This window comes from Taudactylus pleione, unplaced genomic scaffold (genome assembly GCF_031769625.1).
Source record: "Taudactylus pleione unplaced genomic scaffold, aTauple2 ptg000303l, whole genome shotgun sequence".
Classification (NCBI taxonomy): domain Eukaryota; kingdom Metazoa; phylum Chordata; class Amphibia; order Anura; family Myobatrachidae; genus Taudactylus; species Taudactylus pleione.
Window position 1 is genome coordinate 2790822 of NW_028284704.1, and position 17602 is coordinate 2808423.

Genomic DNA, 17602 nt, shown 5'->3' on the forward strand with positions numbered 1-17602 from the left:
GCTGACTGAGTAGCGAAATTGAGCTTCTCTTATCATACGCCGGCCAGCCAGCGTTTTGACGCCAATATAAACTAGCTGCCAGCGGCCTCTGCGTATTACCTTCTAAGAGGCACAGCACACTAAAAAAAACTTCTCCTTTAAGTGGGTTTAACAGTCTTGTAAATAAACAGTTTTTTCACAATACACACTGGAACAAACTTCCCTGGTTTACTTTTACCACATTGTGTTTTAATTCAGTCAAAACATTTCTTAATGTGGCACTACAATAACCAGCCATAATTAAAGCACCGTCTCTTTAATTGGGCTTACACAGACCAACACAGATACCTTTCCTCAGCAGCCTGTGCTTAGAAGTCTGTACCACACCCAAACTTAACAAGTACAAGTAAAAACACAGAGAAACACATTTGGTGCTTTTCAGCCAGATAAAGACCTTTTTTCTCTTCACTTTACTTCTCTTTACATTTGCACCCAGCACAATTTTTTGTCTTGTGCAAATAAACAGATTTTTACAGGCCAGTTAACCCCACTCATCAACCCAAAAAGACAGCGTCTGATCTCTGCCAAGCGAATCGCGGCTAGCAGAAGGATCGCACAAACTGACACCACTTTCTAAGATTGTCCTTACAAAGAAACTCTCTTGATAGCAGTTGTCCTTATCAGATGGCTTTTTACTGATGGATGAAATGTTACATTCACATTTCCCAAACAGCATGTGGCTCCCTGACACTAAGCTAACATTAGCAGCTCTCTATCACCTGGCCAACTAAGGCAGCGTCAGGAGCACCTTCCCCCGGAATCCCACAATGCATTATGCTTCGCAGACACACCAATCAGACCCATGTGGTCTAGCTGTGTTTTAAAGCTATCCAGCAGGGAACATCTTTACTTGCCACAATATATACAGGGTATATATGAAAAATGAACACAACACAGCGCTATTAGTGCCCCATATCATTTAAATACCATGCAAGAGACATAATAATTATGTACATAGCTTATCTGGAATATGTAGTTCCTTCAGGCCGTACTGCACCAGAGATAAATTCTCTCCAATGGTCACTATAATAGAAAATATCCAACTAGTGTAATACTGTTAAAATAGGTAAAATGTATTTACCAAAAACAGCATAAAATATAAGTAAGTGAGCTCTTTATAAAAGTCTTATCTGAATATCCAAAGTGCCGGATCACTCGGCCATGGACTACTGGACCAATATGGAAACACGAGAAAACAGATAACGGCAGCAAAACCACCAGACTGAAAAGCAAGGGAGGCCATCTAATGCATCTCGTTGCAAGACCACACCCTTGACGAAGTCCTTGCGACAAAACATGTTGGGTGGCCTCCATTGCTGGTTATACTGTGTGCAGAAATTGAACTGACACCACTTCTGGGTGTTTGCAGCTCAATTCTAACAGTTGGTCATCAGATGGGCATCAGAAGCAGCATCCAATGGCTGGCATCCATCGCAAACCCGGTATTTGATGGAAAAAGTATTTTTATTGAATTGGGAACATGGGCCCTCATTCAGAGCCACTCGCTAGCGGCAGTACGCTCGTTCCGAGCGATGTTCGCACATCTGCGCATGCGTACGGATCGTTATACGCATGCGCGAACCAGTCAGTGCGGCCGAAATTCATGTGCTCGCAAAATAGCGAATGCCTGATAATTTGAGTGACAGGATGAGGCGTATGTGGGTGGTAACAGGGGAAGGTGCTTGAAAACGGGGAGTGGAAATCAGAACGCAGGCGTGCTTAAAGGTCAAAACGGGCGTTTTATGGGTGTGCATATTTAAAACAGCAGCGTCATTGACCACGTCACTGGGTTTTTTTTAAGCCAGAACTGTTCGCAAAATTGTGGTAGCAAAAACCAACCACAAGAATAGCGAGTAGTTCATACGCTGGTCGATGTACTCGATTAATCTAATAAATAGCGGACATGACGTATGGTGCGAGCGGCCAGGGGGCGTTTTTAACAAATAAACGAGCGTATGTTTTGCTCGCTCGTTCAGACTTAGAGGTGTGAACAGACTGCAATTTGCGAACGGATCATTTGAATAGCCACCCCTTTGTTTTTGAACGAACGACCGCAAATAGCGAACGGCTCTGAATCAGGCCCATGGTTGCTAAACCTATCCATCCCTACTCATTTCTGCCCACAAGTATCCTAATAACATTATTTTTTATTATTATTATTATTATTATTATTTAGTATTCATTGCTGCACAAAACCTGGTTGGGGTGATGTTTGCAGAATCGTGGCAGTAACTTAAGAGCAAGATTCTGGAACAACTACCAGACAGTAGACCCAGACGCTTGAAAAAATAGCGAGCGCATTTAGCAGACGCTCGCACAGACATAGAGGCATCCTCACACCACAAAGAGCGAGCGCTCAATTTAAACATTCCGACCCTTTTTGAGAGCGAGCGGCCGCAAATAGCGGCCGGGTCTGAATCAGGCCCTGAGTGTGAGCGGGGAAGGCATGGTAACAGCTTGTAGTTTAGGCAGACATATTAAGCTAAACTGACCATTATGTCCCTATAGGGCAGACGTTCTCAACCACGGTCCTCAAAACACATTAACAGTCCAGGTTTTAAGGATAGCCATTCTTGAGCAAAGGTGACTTGATTAGTACCTGAGTTATTTTTATTTAACCATCTGTGCTCAAACATGGATATCACTAAAACTAGGACTGTTAGTGTGCCTTGAGGACCAAGGTTGGGAATCACTGCTATAGGGAGATCCTTGGTCCAGATGCCTTCTAAGCAAGGGACATGGCCAGCCTTTTCCAGTCAGTAATCATACACATAGAAGGTTATGGGCTAGCGCCCATTACAACAGAGCATGGCATAGCCATAGACCATACATGGAGGTGATGCTCTCTGTGATCATTGATGGCTGGCACAGCTGTTTATCGGATGAGCTGTCACGATATCCCCATGATGATTGGCAAAGTAAGTTGGAATGTCTTATGATAATTACTGCAGTCGTTAATAAATTTGCCCCTGAGATTGCATAATAGCGGCAGAATTGCGTAATAAATTACCGAAATGTCCTCCATAGAAAAGTGAAGCCAGTAAAATGGGTGCTCTACATTTTTAATACAGTAGATCGGAAAATCAGTTTGCAAAAACGTGGGTGTTCCAATTCACAAAAAACATGGTCAGCTTCAAGACAGCTCTGCTCATTTATAAATCTAGGTTATCTGAAATTACGTGCTTTGCCTTTTCGGGGATGAAAGAGGAATTGATCCTAGGAGCTAAATAGATGTCTGGCTGTGTTCTGGCTGTGTATCCAGACCATGTATAGAAAGCACAGTGAATAAGACGTGAGTGGGCTCAGTATGGCAGCTGTGTGATAAGTGGTGAAGTCTCCCCTCTTCCTGTTCTCTCCTCTCATGATGTATATTGATTGTGTACACAGCCTACATGTCCCACTAATGGAAATGAGCCCAGGCATTGATTCCTCTTACAAAGGAGGGGGGATTGTGTGTATTTTATCTGAGTGATTGTTGTTCTCAGCTCTTGCTGAGCAACGCTACTGATACCGGGATAGTATTGATTTTCCTGTTTGTTACAGATATTTGTGTTTAGAGATTATTGAACAAGTAAATCGCTTGTTTCATTCTTGCATCCGCAAAACCTCAGGACATTTGTTGTATACTCATGACATGAAATCCAAACCCATGACAAACTACACCGTAAATCCAAGTTTATATTAGCAAGAGGAGGATGTTACTGTTTTCAATTTCTGTTGTAAAGCGGAAATTGACATATTTTATTTTATTTTTACCTGATTATAGAGAACAGGCTAAGTATGTGTCTAAAACGGTCTAAAACCTCCTTCAGCCATTGGGATGAAAGTTGATGATTGTGTCTAATTTCCACAAATAGTCCCAGATTTTAGACTAGTTCAATACTACTTTCTGACAGAAGTCGGGCCTTGGACCCTGGCTTTTCCCGGGTTTTTAGACCTGGGTTATAGCTCCTACCTCCCCTTTCACACTGCAGCTTGGAACTAGGTTATTCACGGGTCGACCCATTTCACACAGAACCTGCTAAATGTGTGAGTCATTACAAGTGGACTTTTGTTACAGGCTCACAAAGATGAGTCATGAAAAGTGGGTGTCGGCACTCCTGAACCGCCAATGAGAAACTTTTATCTTAACCCGGGTTGGACCTGGGAATAATCCTGGTAGCGACCAGGGTCGAGGACCCGGCAATTTGGACTCAGCTAGACCCTTTCTTAGTGAAGGGTTGGCCCGGTTTTCCCCGACAATATCCTGGTTCAGCAATTTGGTCTGAAAGGGGTACTAGTTAATTTTATTCCCCTATGAGTGTTCTTAGGTCCCTATTGTACATTTGGTGATAACCAGTGTTAACACCTTTGGTGGAGGTGGAGTGGGGTCAGTGGTGCAGTCTACAAGAGTGGAAATATGCTGCAGTCCTGCTGCTGTTCTTTATCACAAGTGCAAGTGGAAGTGGGTATGGGTTCATTGGAAGCAATAGATTTCACCCGTACAGTATAACCATCTACATGCTTTTATTGCCAATAATAAACTTTAGGGGAAGCATGATTTCTATGCCAGTGGGTAACTAGCCTAATACTCATCAGCTGTATTAGTATATCTTCAGTGTACCAAATATATTTTTCATCTTCGTTAATTTATATTGAAAGCTAATATTTAAAATGAAATCAAATTCCATAATTATCGTTTCCTTTTCTCACCTTGGGGCTGATTCTGAGTTGGCCACTCTGCCGAAGTCGGGCGCAGTGGAGCGTTTTGTTTTCTTCTGCGCATGCGCCCAGAGTCCGTGTGCCAGAATTGCGAGTGATGCGCATGGGAGGTACATAGTCTCAGAAATGTTCATAAAATGTATAGGGTGTTCCTGAGCAGTGACAGGCTGGTGGCTTAGCGGTGCTTAGAGATGGTCCATCTTATGGCACGCATTATGGGACTGTCGTGGGTTTGTCTCTGATGGTGGAGAGAGTGTCACAGGTGTGTTATGGGAGTGTCACAGGCGTGTTATGGGAGTGTTATGGGAGTGTCACAGGCATGTTAAGGAGTGTCACAGGGGTGTCAGTGATCGCAGCTGCGTTCTCAAATGTAGAGCCGTAGCTAAAGAGCCCATATTTAGAGAAAGTTCAGAGAGAAACACTGTGTCAGCCGATGGACGATGTAAGTGTCGATGGTCATCGCAATGGTGCGCCGATGGTGGGGTGTTATGAGTGTTATGATTTTCACTGTGCATGGGCATTTAAAGTGGGTGTCTCAGGGATTGCAATCTCCGGTGGTCGCTGTTACGCGAGGGGAAGGCTGAGACTAGCATTTGCTATTATTGCAGCAGCGAATCCGAATGAAATCACAGTTGTGATGGCATTAGCGTCCACCTCTGAATAAGGCCCATAGCCACAGGTGCGACTACGGCAGAAGATGCTAAAGCGGTTGCAGCAGCTTGTGACTGAGAATAAGCCCCCTTATGTGTAGATGTTCGATAAATTAACCCACCAGAATTCTTTCCAAACACACAGCATAAATTAGAGATGAGGGGGTTGTTTGTAGGATCTTATTATGAGTTCTCCCCATTTTAAAACAACGTTAAGTGTGTAGTCTTTTATTAACCTTGATGAACAGGATGCTTTGTTCTGTCGTCCCACCAAAATTGTGGCAAACATTATGTTCCGGTGTCTCTGAAAAAATATCATCAACTGTTGGCAGGGTGTCCTGACCAAGCCCCAGACGACAACCCCCCCTCCTTCCCACATATACATCCACACAGATTTTGATTTGTATTAGGATAAGAGCGAGTTGAACAAGTTACATCATCCATGCGACCTGTCCGTTTGTCAATAATTTATATTAGTGCATCCACCACATACAGTATAGGTAAAAGGTGTATCTATTATCACTAAAACCAATAACAAATGTAACCATAACTGCTGTGTTGAGCATTTGTCATAACACATTGGACCTGATCAAGCAGTGATTCCATTCATTATAACAGATCACATAAACAGCAGCCTGTTTAGAGGAAAATATATTTAAAAGAATATTACTGATAATGTCCATAGTTGTTTCTATTCCATTTTTTTTTAAAGTTTGCAATCCAACCTTGTACCTGCGCATCACATAGCTAAGGTTGGGAGTTTTTAGCTTCCTTAAAGCATGCTTGATGGCTTTTTATCTGGGCCACCCAAGAGATGCCAGAGGGAAAGGCCAAGACGTGAGGTGTACTCGGTGTGACATTGTGAATGACATCATCTCAGCCCTGTCCCCCGCTGTACAATGGCGTGACTTGCGAACTCCTGCAGTCGGGGCGCGGGAGGATAATGGCGTGATTTCCTGCAGTTTGTGTCATTGAGCCTTGGTACCGCCCACATCTCTGGGGAAGTGGGGCCGATCTGGGAGGCTGGTGTATTCTCTCAGGACAAAAAAAAAGGGATTTGTCCTCCAGCACACTGTAGCAAAATCAAACAAAAAATACTTCAATCCTACATAATAATAGAGATTCAGAGGTATTAGTTACATACATTTGCAAATATATGAATAAGCGCCGGGCCAATCGTCAAGGCTCCTCTATACTTTACCTTTACCCTTTACAAGCACCTGTGCTAAGTCATTAAGCTGATCTGAGCAACCACCATACTTTTTGTTTGCAGTATTCTCTCAGGAGTCTGGGAGTGCTTCCTGAAATGCAGACGTCTCCCGGTTATTCTAGGGCATACTTGCCGACAATCAGCTCCAGCCTTCCGGGAGGGAGCTGATTGTCGGCTAATAGCGGGGGGCGGGGTCGGCAATTGGGGGCGGAGCCGGGGGCGGGGCGGCTATTTTGTGTCGCACTGGGGGCGGGCCCGCATGATCGTGTCATCGTGACTCCGCCTCCTCTTCACAATGCCGTGATTTTCGGCATTGTGAAGCAGGGGGCGGGGCCACGATGACGCGATTCTGTGCGAATCGCGTCACCGGGCCCCCCGCTGCGGGTATTTCTGTTTTTTTCAGGGGGGAGGTTGGGAGGGACGGAGACTTCCGGGAGGCTTGCCTGCCTTTCCGGGGGGCCGGGAGTGGCACCCAAAAATCGGGAGGCTCCCGGCCAAATCGGGAGGGTAGGCAAGCCTGTTCTATGGGAGTAGGCAATTATGGACCAAACTCCTTAGTAAAACTGTGTTATTAATAACTATATGATGTCCTTACCACTGCCTGGGTTTTTCCCTTTCTCTCTTTCTTCCAGTATCTCTCGTTAATCCTCTTTCTCTGCAGCATCCACCTCTCATACCTTTTCTCCTCCTCTTTCTCCCCCTCCTACTCCATCTTTCTCTCCCCTTCATCTGTCTTTCTTTTATCAGCACTTGAATTTATTATATAGATTATCCTTAGCATGACCTTTTTCTTTTCATCATTGCTATTGTACTTATTGGGCCGTCATTACATCTTCTCCTGCACAGAGTGTTTTTTTTCTTTCAGTACAGTACAGTATGTGGCCTGTGCATCCCTGTGTGCCTTTTTCATTTCTTTTGTGCTGTTTTACATTTTTGGTTGTGGATAATGTTGTGATGTTGTTATTGGGTGATTATCAGGAGTATTTTTATCATGAGGCGGTATGTGATGAGTAAGTACAGGAAATAACAGAAGTGTTTGGAGGCTGTAGATGAGCGTTATGCCGGAGTCCTCTGGAAATAGCATCTATGACACCGGTGAAAGGGTCAAAGTTCTCACCAACTGTCATTACATGCCAACTTGATGACATAAGTGTTATCATTCTACAGTGTATATATATATATATTTTTTTCATTAAAAGGATCAAAAAATAGCAATAAAATACAAACTAAGGTTAACATGAGTATCATCACCCATATAAATTCTATAGTCACAATCCCGGCACATGGGATTCCGGCGTTTAGAATACCGGCGCCAGAATCCAAACACCTGTCAGAATACCGTAATCTTGAAGGTAAGTATGGGGGGCTGGGAGGGTTAGGGGTAAGGGTTAGGCACTAGGCAGGGAGGGTTAGGCACTGGGGGGGTTAGGTTCAGGGAGCGGGGAGGGAGGGTTGGGGGAAGGGATAGGATACCTCCCGACAGGTGTCAGTTTCCTATTCCTGTTGGGATGACGGCATCGGGATTTTGACCGCCGAGATCCCGAGCACCAGCGTCCCGTACCCAACCCAAATTCTACACCTGTAATGCACTGAGTAAATTCTTCTTGTGTGTGGCCCTAAATTCTCTGTTTGTCACAAGTTCCAACTTCCTGGTATCTTCATGGTATAAACACTTGCACTGTTTTGCTGGGCATTGTGGACCTGATTCAGACCCGCTCGCTAGATGCGTACGCTTGCACCCAGCGTATGCAAATCCGGCCAACCCACAGCAAGGCAGGCGATCGCACGGCAAGGCATTAGCACGCCCACTATGTCTTGGCGTGCGATCGCTTTGTGTATGCAGACGCCCACCAGCCTGTCTTGAGACGCCCACTTGCGCACGTCATCTCCAGGAAGTGTGGGCAACCATCGGTACATCGGGTACCATCGAATGCAATCACAGCGCTTGCGGCAGACCATACCCTACCGCAAGCACTGCGAGCACTTCACTGTATAAACCAGCCAGGTGATGTGTACAATGATGCTGTCTCTTAATTATACACGTCTCTGAAACGGCGTTGAGACACTCAGGCACACCTGCGTTCACACCTCCACTCCCCCATTTTCTCAGACCAACCCCTGTCACCACCCACAAACGGCTTCTCCTGTCACTCACTCTGCTGGGCTGTCTATGCGCAGTGAGCGAGCGCTTTCCGATCTCTCACACTGGTTCGCACACGTGCACTGCGATGCATGCACAGAATTTAAAAATCGGCCAGCTATGAGCGAACGCATCCTAGTGAGCGCGTCTGAATCAGGTCCTGTGTTCCAAACTTCCATACTGCTAATAATGTTAAGTCAGTGAAAAAATGTGCTTTAAGTTCAGGGTACAAGACAGGCTTGAAAGAGACCTGCATGGTTCATGTACAGTAATTAATCGTTTTACCCTCCTTATCTGCTAATAATTTAGACTAAGATTCCTCCCTAGAACACGCTGAGTGTTTGTTTTCAGAACTCCCGAGTCCTTTGTGGCGCTGTTGTTTCAGTGTAAATGAGTCTGGCTGTTTGATTTGTCTGATCCTTGTTCCGACCCACAAGACCACCTGAAAAAATGAAAACGTTTGAGGGATGACAAATAAACACGTCTTCTAGGTTAACTGGACACAGACTGATATCTCATTCCATTCGCCTTATTTATTTTTATTTTCTCTTCTTTTGTAGTTAATCTGTTGGATTCGAAAGCAATTCAGGGGGAGCTGGGCTGGATCTCCTACCCGTCACATGGGGTGAGTTTACTAGACTGTGAAATGGGAAAATGCTGTTTCAGAACAATATGCTGTTTGACGCCTGTTTCCGTTTTCATGGTACGCTGCAGAATTGCTAAGCTTCTCCTGGACGTCAAGTGGACATATATTTTCAGCACAGGAATATGGTTGAGGTTTTATTTCTATAGCACCTGGTAGAACACATCTTATCTCATACATAGCGTATAGGCCAAAATGATCATTTAACCCTTTCAGGTTCTGTATCCATTAACATTTACAGGCTTGAGTTATAAAAAATGGATAGGAAACAGTTAATTAGATTAAAATGGACCAGATTTCCACCCACATGAAAGCTTGTTTATTCATCTTTCATCCTTCTCCCTAAAGCATCAGTGGTATGGGCTTCATTTGTAAACTTCTAATAAATCTTCATACCGATGTGTCCTTTTACACTGTGGCTTAAGTCACGCCAAACTGCCCCTGTCAGTGCGTCAGGTCCCGGGTGATTCGCACACATAAAACTCCTGGAAGTGATAAAGCTGCATTGTTAGTGTATGCAGACCACTGTGATTAGCGACATTTGTACACATGTACATTATAATTGTTAAATGCTAATACATTTGTTTTATATGTGTCCTCTGTACATTCTCCTTGTACCTTCTGTGTTCTTCACCCAATTATTTATATCATCTATTCTCCATTCTTCAATTGTGTTGTCCCTTGGTCCAAACAAAAGATGATCTGTGCATACAATGGCATCAACTGCATGTAGCAGAGATCAGCTGTGCCATATCTAGGGACAACAAAATAAATGTGTTTAGATTATATACAGACTTAGGTGAAAAACACAGGTGGAACAAGAAAGACTAAACAATTTACTAAATAAATGTTATGTGAAGGTGGAACCCCTCCTTAATTCATAGTGACAGTCTCCCTCTGATAGTAGCAACCACTTGAGTACTAAGCCCTTGTCGGAATCCCCAGTGTCACATAGTAACTAGTATCCATTCTCGCCTCTATGGTGTCTATCAGGATTCCGTGTGTTCTTTCTGAAGCACAAAATGTCTAAATCACAACTGGAGGCGTTCAGACACAGCAAATATGTCACAACTTTGTTCTTCTATTAAAAATACACTGCAATTTCACACCACCAAATCCGAATCCACTCATTACCAAAAGGCTTAATCCAGCTGTGTTTCTGCTGCATTAACCGCATACTTGGCAGTTGACCTAAAATTCTCAGAAATGTGCCTGGCTCTTATAATGATACCCACCGTCTTTCAAGTTGGACTTAAACCAGTGTCATTTTCATGAACCTTGCAAAAGTCTCTAGACCAAACTGTTGACATAGCCATTGAAAGCTACTAAGGAAAATGCGAAGTACGTAATCACACTAGTAAATGTATATGTCTGCGCATGACAGCTCAAAGCTCTTTTTTTTATTTAGGTTCAGAATCACACCTCAAAAACCCTTTTCTCTATCACACTCTGGCCACATTGCTGGTTAACGTAGTCCTGTCACCTATACAGAGCGATAAAAGCCACGGACTGAGGGCCTGATTCAGCAAGGATCGCTATTGCAAAACTGCACGCAGGCTATAGATATATGATGTATGCACGCAGGCTATAGATATATGAGGGATGCACGCAGGCTATAGATATATGATGTATGCACGCAGGCTATAGATATATGATGGATGCACGTAGGCTATAGATATATGATGGATACACGCAGGCTATAGATATATGATGTATGCACGCAGGCTATAGATATATGATGTATGCATGCAGGCTAAAGATATATGGTGGATGCATGCAGGCTATAGATATATGATGGATGCACGCAGGCTAAAGATATATGATGTAAGCCCGCAGTCTATAGATATATGATGTATGCATGCAGGCTATAGATATATGATGGATGCACGCAGGCTATAGATATATGATGGATACACGCAGGCTATAGATATATGATGTATGCACGCAGGCTATAGATATATGATGTATGCATGCAGGCAGCTTTGCAATTGCGATCCTTGCAGATATGGTATTGCAGCAGGTGACATCACGCCTCCTGTTCATTACTTATTCGAGCTGCATTGTCCAACGCAGTATTGGATACTCTGCGCAACATCGGCCTTCTAAGGTGACCCATGGGGTCACGCAGCCGGCCGCCGCAGTTGAGAGGAAGAGGCAAGGAAATCTCCGTGAGCCAACAGAGATCCTGGCCTCATCTCTCCCCCCCAACGGCGGCGACACGCCTCCGTTTTAGGAAATGGAGGCCATCGCCACCCCCTCCCCGCCCACATAAGCCTGCGAGTGGGATCGCATACCCATTCTGCACATACGCAGAACGGGTCGTGCGCCTGCGCAGATTCCCAAACACCGGTAATCTGCGTTCAGCAGTGCACTAGCGTGCAGCGCTGAATCAGCCCCATAGACAGTATTCATGGCAATATTAGATTGGGCTGGATTTTTGTTTTTTTGTTAGGCCCTTAGAATAAGCCTGTAAATACACTAACAATAAGGAGACTAAAACATACTTGCCGAAATTCAGCTCCCTCCTTCCGGGAGGAAGCTGAATGCCTGCATAGTACTGGGGGCATGGCCAGACACTGATGACGGGTTGGGGCTGAGACGGGGGAGGAGCCGCACGATCGAGTCATCGTGGCCCCGCCCCCTCTTCGCAATGCCATCATTGCTGCGGGGCCCCCCGCCACTGTGGGGATTTCTATTAGTGGATGGGGGGGCAGGCGGCAGCCGGGAGCTTGCCTGCCTTTCTGGGGGGTTGGGAGTGGCACCCGATATTCGGGAGGCTCCCGACCAAATCCAGAGGGTAGGCAAGCCTGGAAAACTTCTATAAGTTAAGTCAGGGAAGCTACTTTGAATAGTTAGGTATGATACATGTAAAATGTAATACTACTGTATATAATCACAATAACAATAGCAAATAATGACGTTACTGCAGAATAGAATATAACTTACAGTATTATATATGATTATGAACAGAACATTGTATATATACAGATGTGCCCACATACAAGTCCGGCGATAGGGGGGGGACTAGGGGCCCAGCTGTGAATGGCCCCAAGGTTGTAAGGGGCCCAGGAGGGCCCAAACATAATACTTCCCTTGATCACTGACTGCACTGCTGCATGATCAAGGGGGCACAGCAGGCAGGTCCGTATGGGGAGTCTGTGAAGTAATGTAGCTTTATTGCACCGGCGGTGGGCGGTGTAATATGTTTTTTTTTTGTTTATCGCGGTGAGGCGAGTGACGTCATGACGTCAGCCAGACGTTGCACTGGCACTACTAGCACACAGAGGAGCCGCGGCATGGTAAGTGTTGGTGCTGCACTGTCGGGAGCTTGTTGGCCACTGGAAGGACACTCGCAGGGGGCTGGCCACTGGAAGGACACTCGCAGGGGCTGGCCACTTGCGGAACACTGATGGGGCTGGCTGCAGGGAAGCGGGGATGGTGGGCCCCTAAAAATGTGTGTACCAGGCCCCATGGTTTCTGTTGCCGTCCCTGCCCACATACATCTATCTACGTGCTACACATAAGGCGGGAGCTCAGTGTGAATCGGTAGCGCTGAGTGTCTTTTTGTTCGTCTTTTTACCTTCAAATGCGTCTTATTCGCAAAATGCTACATTACAGTGTCAGCGGCTGTAACACTGTACGTTGTGTTTGGTATGCAGATGCACCCACAGACGCACACAGAACATAGGCATGCTGCATATCATTTTATTTAGTAGAAGCTGCTTGTGCTATCTATTAGCATGGCGCCACTAGAATGGCTGTTCAACACAACATAAGGCTAGATGTATGTGGATATGTGGACCCAAATATACATATATATATATATATATATATATATATATATATATACTATATATGTATATGGCTGACACTGTTATATCCTGATGTATAGATACTACAGACACTATTTCTTTATTTTATTTTCACTCGTTAAATGTATCCAAACACAGCAGTCAGTGTAACTCTAGCCTTGCCCCCAGTACGAGTGCTTTATATCACATGTACTTAATATATCTGTCATCGATGTGTCTACTTCTCCTGGCACACCTCGGCGCTGACAGCGCGCCAAACCTTCTAAAATAGCATTGTCTAATCTACCGATTGTTGTTTTCTCTGCAAAAAAAAAGTGCAGGGCGGACTCTGATTTCTAGACAGCAATAAAAAAAGTCCTGGAAGTATTTAAAAGATGATGACAGGGAAGAAGGAGCTTCCAGGTGCATCTGACATGTTATATCCTCCAATAAAGATGTACAGAATTCATGTGAACATTCCGGTTTAGCATTCCAAACAGCTGAAAGTTCCTGGTTACCTCTGCAGCACAAGTAGGTGATAGTGGGCCTGATTCAGCAGCGATCTCAACTGCCATTACGCATGCAGTCGGGCGATTGTTGCGTGTTGCGCATGCGTACTCATTGCAGTGCGAGAACTCTCCACTGCGATCGGGATTGCGATCGCAGTGGGTACGCAGACCTATCGCAGAGTGATTGACAGGAAGTGCCATTTGGGGGTGGTGACGTGCCACTGCAATTGAACACCGTTGCAGGGACGTGCATAAATTAGGCACTGCGATGCCGTACACAGCTTGGGCTTGCGCTGCGTGCAATGAGGTTAGCAATTCCTGAGTGAGGTCAGACCTTGTGCAAGTGTGCGTGAGGCCGCGATTGTACTCCATGTTACCGATGTTTTTGCAGTCTTGTAAGTATTACGAATGTGTGTAAGGTAAGGGGGGCTTCCTTATGTTATGCTGCGTATGGCATTGCGATCGCAATCATCACCATATCTTCGCAGTGAGACTGCGTGCGTAATCGCTATTGCGATCGCAGTTAAGATTCGTACTGAATTATGCATTGTGACATTTCCCTCACCTTGGCATAGGAAGAAGCAATCTCTTGCAGTGGGGATTTTCTTGCCTCTGTATGAGTAGACTTGTTATTTTTTTTTATAGATTTGTTATTTCTGATTCATCATGTTAGATGGAGAATTCCCTGTTCTTCCAAAATTAATTGGTTTTATATTTTTCTGCTGACCTGAGTCTGCAAAATGTCTGATTATTTCCCTCCCATCTAACAGTTACCTAATTGGATCATGTATGGGGTCAATTCAGTTAGGAGAGAGTTGGGTCTGAGAGCCATTTTTAACAGTGAATTTGCAATTCAATTCCAAACTCGCAATCCATTCTTCAAGCATCGGTTTGCGCGCACCCCCCTGAGCAGGTGAAAAGGTAGAGACAATCTGTCTGTTACGCTAAGTATGTTGGGGCTTAGAGCCTGATTCAGAATACGCTATTACTGCCGCAGCTGCAATTTGTTTTCAGCTGAAGATATGCGGAAATATGCTAATGCAGCAGCGGCCATGGCTTGTACTGAGACACCCACCGGGGTCATCACAGCTGTCCGCAACTGCATACACATACGCGTCACTGGACACAGGTCAGGCAAACATCAACTCCTTGAGTGAGTCTATAGTCACTCAGAATGGTCACTGTAACTGAGACACCGGAGCCATGTTTCCTGCGTACGGGATCCCAGACGCACGGTGTTACACGACCCCGGAACGGTCAAGACACGTCTGCGTTTTTAGCCGACACTCCCCATTGCCTCCCCCAAACTCTCCCTGCCTGTCAATCACACTGTGAATATAGATACGCAGAGTGTGACTACAGTAATAGCGTAGAACCTTTGGCACACCCTATTCGGGATGCAATCGGGAAACCGGTTGACATGATCCCGACAGCCGGCTTCCCGACTGCTTTATCCCGGCGTGGGTTAAATGACAGGCGTCTATATCTAGACGCCTGTTATTTTCCCGACGCCGGGAGACAGGCGCCCAGCATCCCGATCGAAGGGATGCTGGGCGCCGCGAGCGGACAGTCGCTTTTAGGTTTAGCGCACCCGGGGTGTACTTAGGGTTAGGCACCCCCCCGGGAGGGCTAGGGCTAGGCTAGGGGGAGGGAGGGTTAGGGTTAGGCACCCCCGGGGGGGGACTTAGCGTTAGGGATTCCCCCGGGGGACTTAGGTTTAGGCAACGGGGAAGGGGGGGTTAGGGTTAGGCACTTACAGGGGCGATTAGGGTTAGGCACTTGGGGGGGAGGTTAGGATTAGGCACCCCTAAGGAGGGTTAGGAGGGTTAGGTTAGTTTTTACTTACCTAAGGACAATCGGGATTTCCAGCGCTGTCGGACTGCCGCTGCAGGGAACTGTTCAGCTGTCGGGCTGCCGCTGCCAGGAATCGAACCATGCGGCCGGCGGTATTTCATACCGATTCCCCCTATTCTTGCACTTTGAATTTTTCAGGTGCATTTCTCTAAAATGCTTAAAAAAGGTTTAAATGTTGTGGAGCAGGTATGTGGAGGTGTCATGTTAACATCGAAGTGCTTTTTGAACTTGCAGATGGGAGTTACTGTACAAATTTTATAAAACATCACATGAAATACATTTAAATGTGACACAAAATAATGTAAAGACTTTTTTTGATGAAAAATACTTGCTGACTATAATTTTTCCACCATTAATAACAAATGTAAAAAATCAACCATTTGTCAGTTTTTAAGAACCTCCAGTACTTTCCTTTTGCTCACTAATGGTGCATACACACGATCGTCAACGAGAACGATATCATTGAACGATCTCCCGGGTTTGCTGGATGATGGATATCGATCATCCAGCACACCACCAACCCACCAATGATAGCCAGCTCGTGGGTCCCTATAGTAACCTGGTCGATATCAACCAGGTTGGCCTGCATTCACGGTTAATGCAGGCCTGCATTCCGCGCATCGCAGGTCGTTGGTGGGTTGGAGGCACTAAAAAATGTACAATATGAACGATAACGGTATGATCGATATCGTTATTGTTCATATCTTGCATTTTAATCGTACCGTGTGAACGCACCATAACAGCCTTCTATATGGTCCCGCTATCTCAATTGCCACTCTTATGGGGTTCAAATTTTCTTTCTCTTCCCATAGGTTGCTTTGTATAAAAAATTCATGCTTCCTTGCCACATTTACTACGAATTGGCATTTCTGATTTAATCTGTCATTTCTTGGGTTTGCGGATGTCCTCAGTTTTTATCACTTTCGCAAACTCGCATTTAATTGAATTGATCTTGTAAAGTTGTTTGCTAGCCCACAGATGTTGCATTGTCCTTACACTATTATTTCCTCAATTAAACTGCAAATCAGAGCACCTACATTGCTGAGCATGTCCTTTGCTCTTTGCATATACAAAGCATAATGCCAGTATTAACATTGAGAGGGATCAGTGTTGCAGTTTCCAATCGGGGAACTTTTAGGGGCAGATTCAGTTAGCCATGGGACTTACCGCAGGGTTTCAGCTCCTGGGTTAAGTGCTAGGAGCTATTCAATTATTTCCCACTGAAAGCCCACAGCTAACTCGTGGTAATCCATAACTCCCAGGTTAAGTGCCCAGAGCTTTGCAATTACCACCCACGGTAAACCCATGACAGGAGGGTGGAAGCAGAAATCCTCATTAAGTGCACCTTTGGGGCTAGTCGCAGGCTTACCATGAGCAATAATTAAACAGCTTCTAGCACCTAAAACCCTGCAGTTAATCCCATGGCGCTGCCCCACTATTTGTATGACTGCTGTATCCTGTCAAACAACATCTATACAGTAATTGGCTCTTGCTTTGCAATTCAAGCAAGTGCTTTAGTTTCTAGTGATCAGATATACAGACAAGAATATTGCACAGAAATATGAAAGGCGTAGTGTTGGCGTTAGATTTTTAGCCATACGTACAGCACCACTCGTATGTACAGTACATAGTCTACTGCTGATAGAAACTGAGGTGGTCACATGGGTTTATTATCGATGACCACTTTATTTTCAGTACAGTTCATAGGGATAACTAAAATATAATAGGGTTTTTATTATCCCACTAGAGTAGACAAACCATGTATGTAAAAGTTATATAGATCCTCCTGTGGCTTGAGGCACAAATGTATGCAATGGATCTATAAACGCTTATCCACTGAGGCCTAGTAAAGTTGGGAAAATGTCTGCACCACAGAGATCACTCACTAGTGTAGTAAATATGTATATATATATATATATATATATATATATATTAGGGCAGTTTGGCGCCACTGCAGCAATAGTGTATGAGATGTGTGATTAGGTGAGGCAGAGCCTTTCCTGTCATACTTATAGTAGGTATACTCCAGAGTTTTTACTATGACAATTGTAAGAGAATTGTAAAG

General features: G+C 44.9%; 1 protein-coding gene across 1 annotated transcript in view; it reads left to right on the plus strand.

The window, feature by feature from the left end:
• EPHA3 (EPH receptor A3) overlaps positions 1-17602 on the plus strand; it is a 409832-nt gene that overhangs the window by 40309 nt on the left and 351921 nt on the right. Inside the window, exon 2 of the mRNA XM_088442029.1 lies at positions 9301-9365. Coding sequence (XP_088298155.1) covers positions 9301-9365 — 65 coding nt within the window. The remainder of the gene's footprint in view (positions 1-9300; positions 9366-17602) is intronic.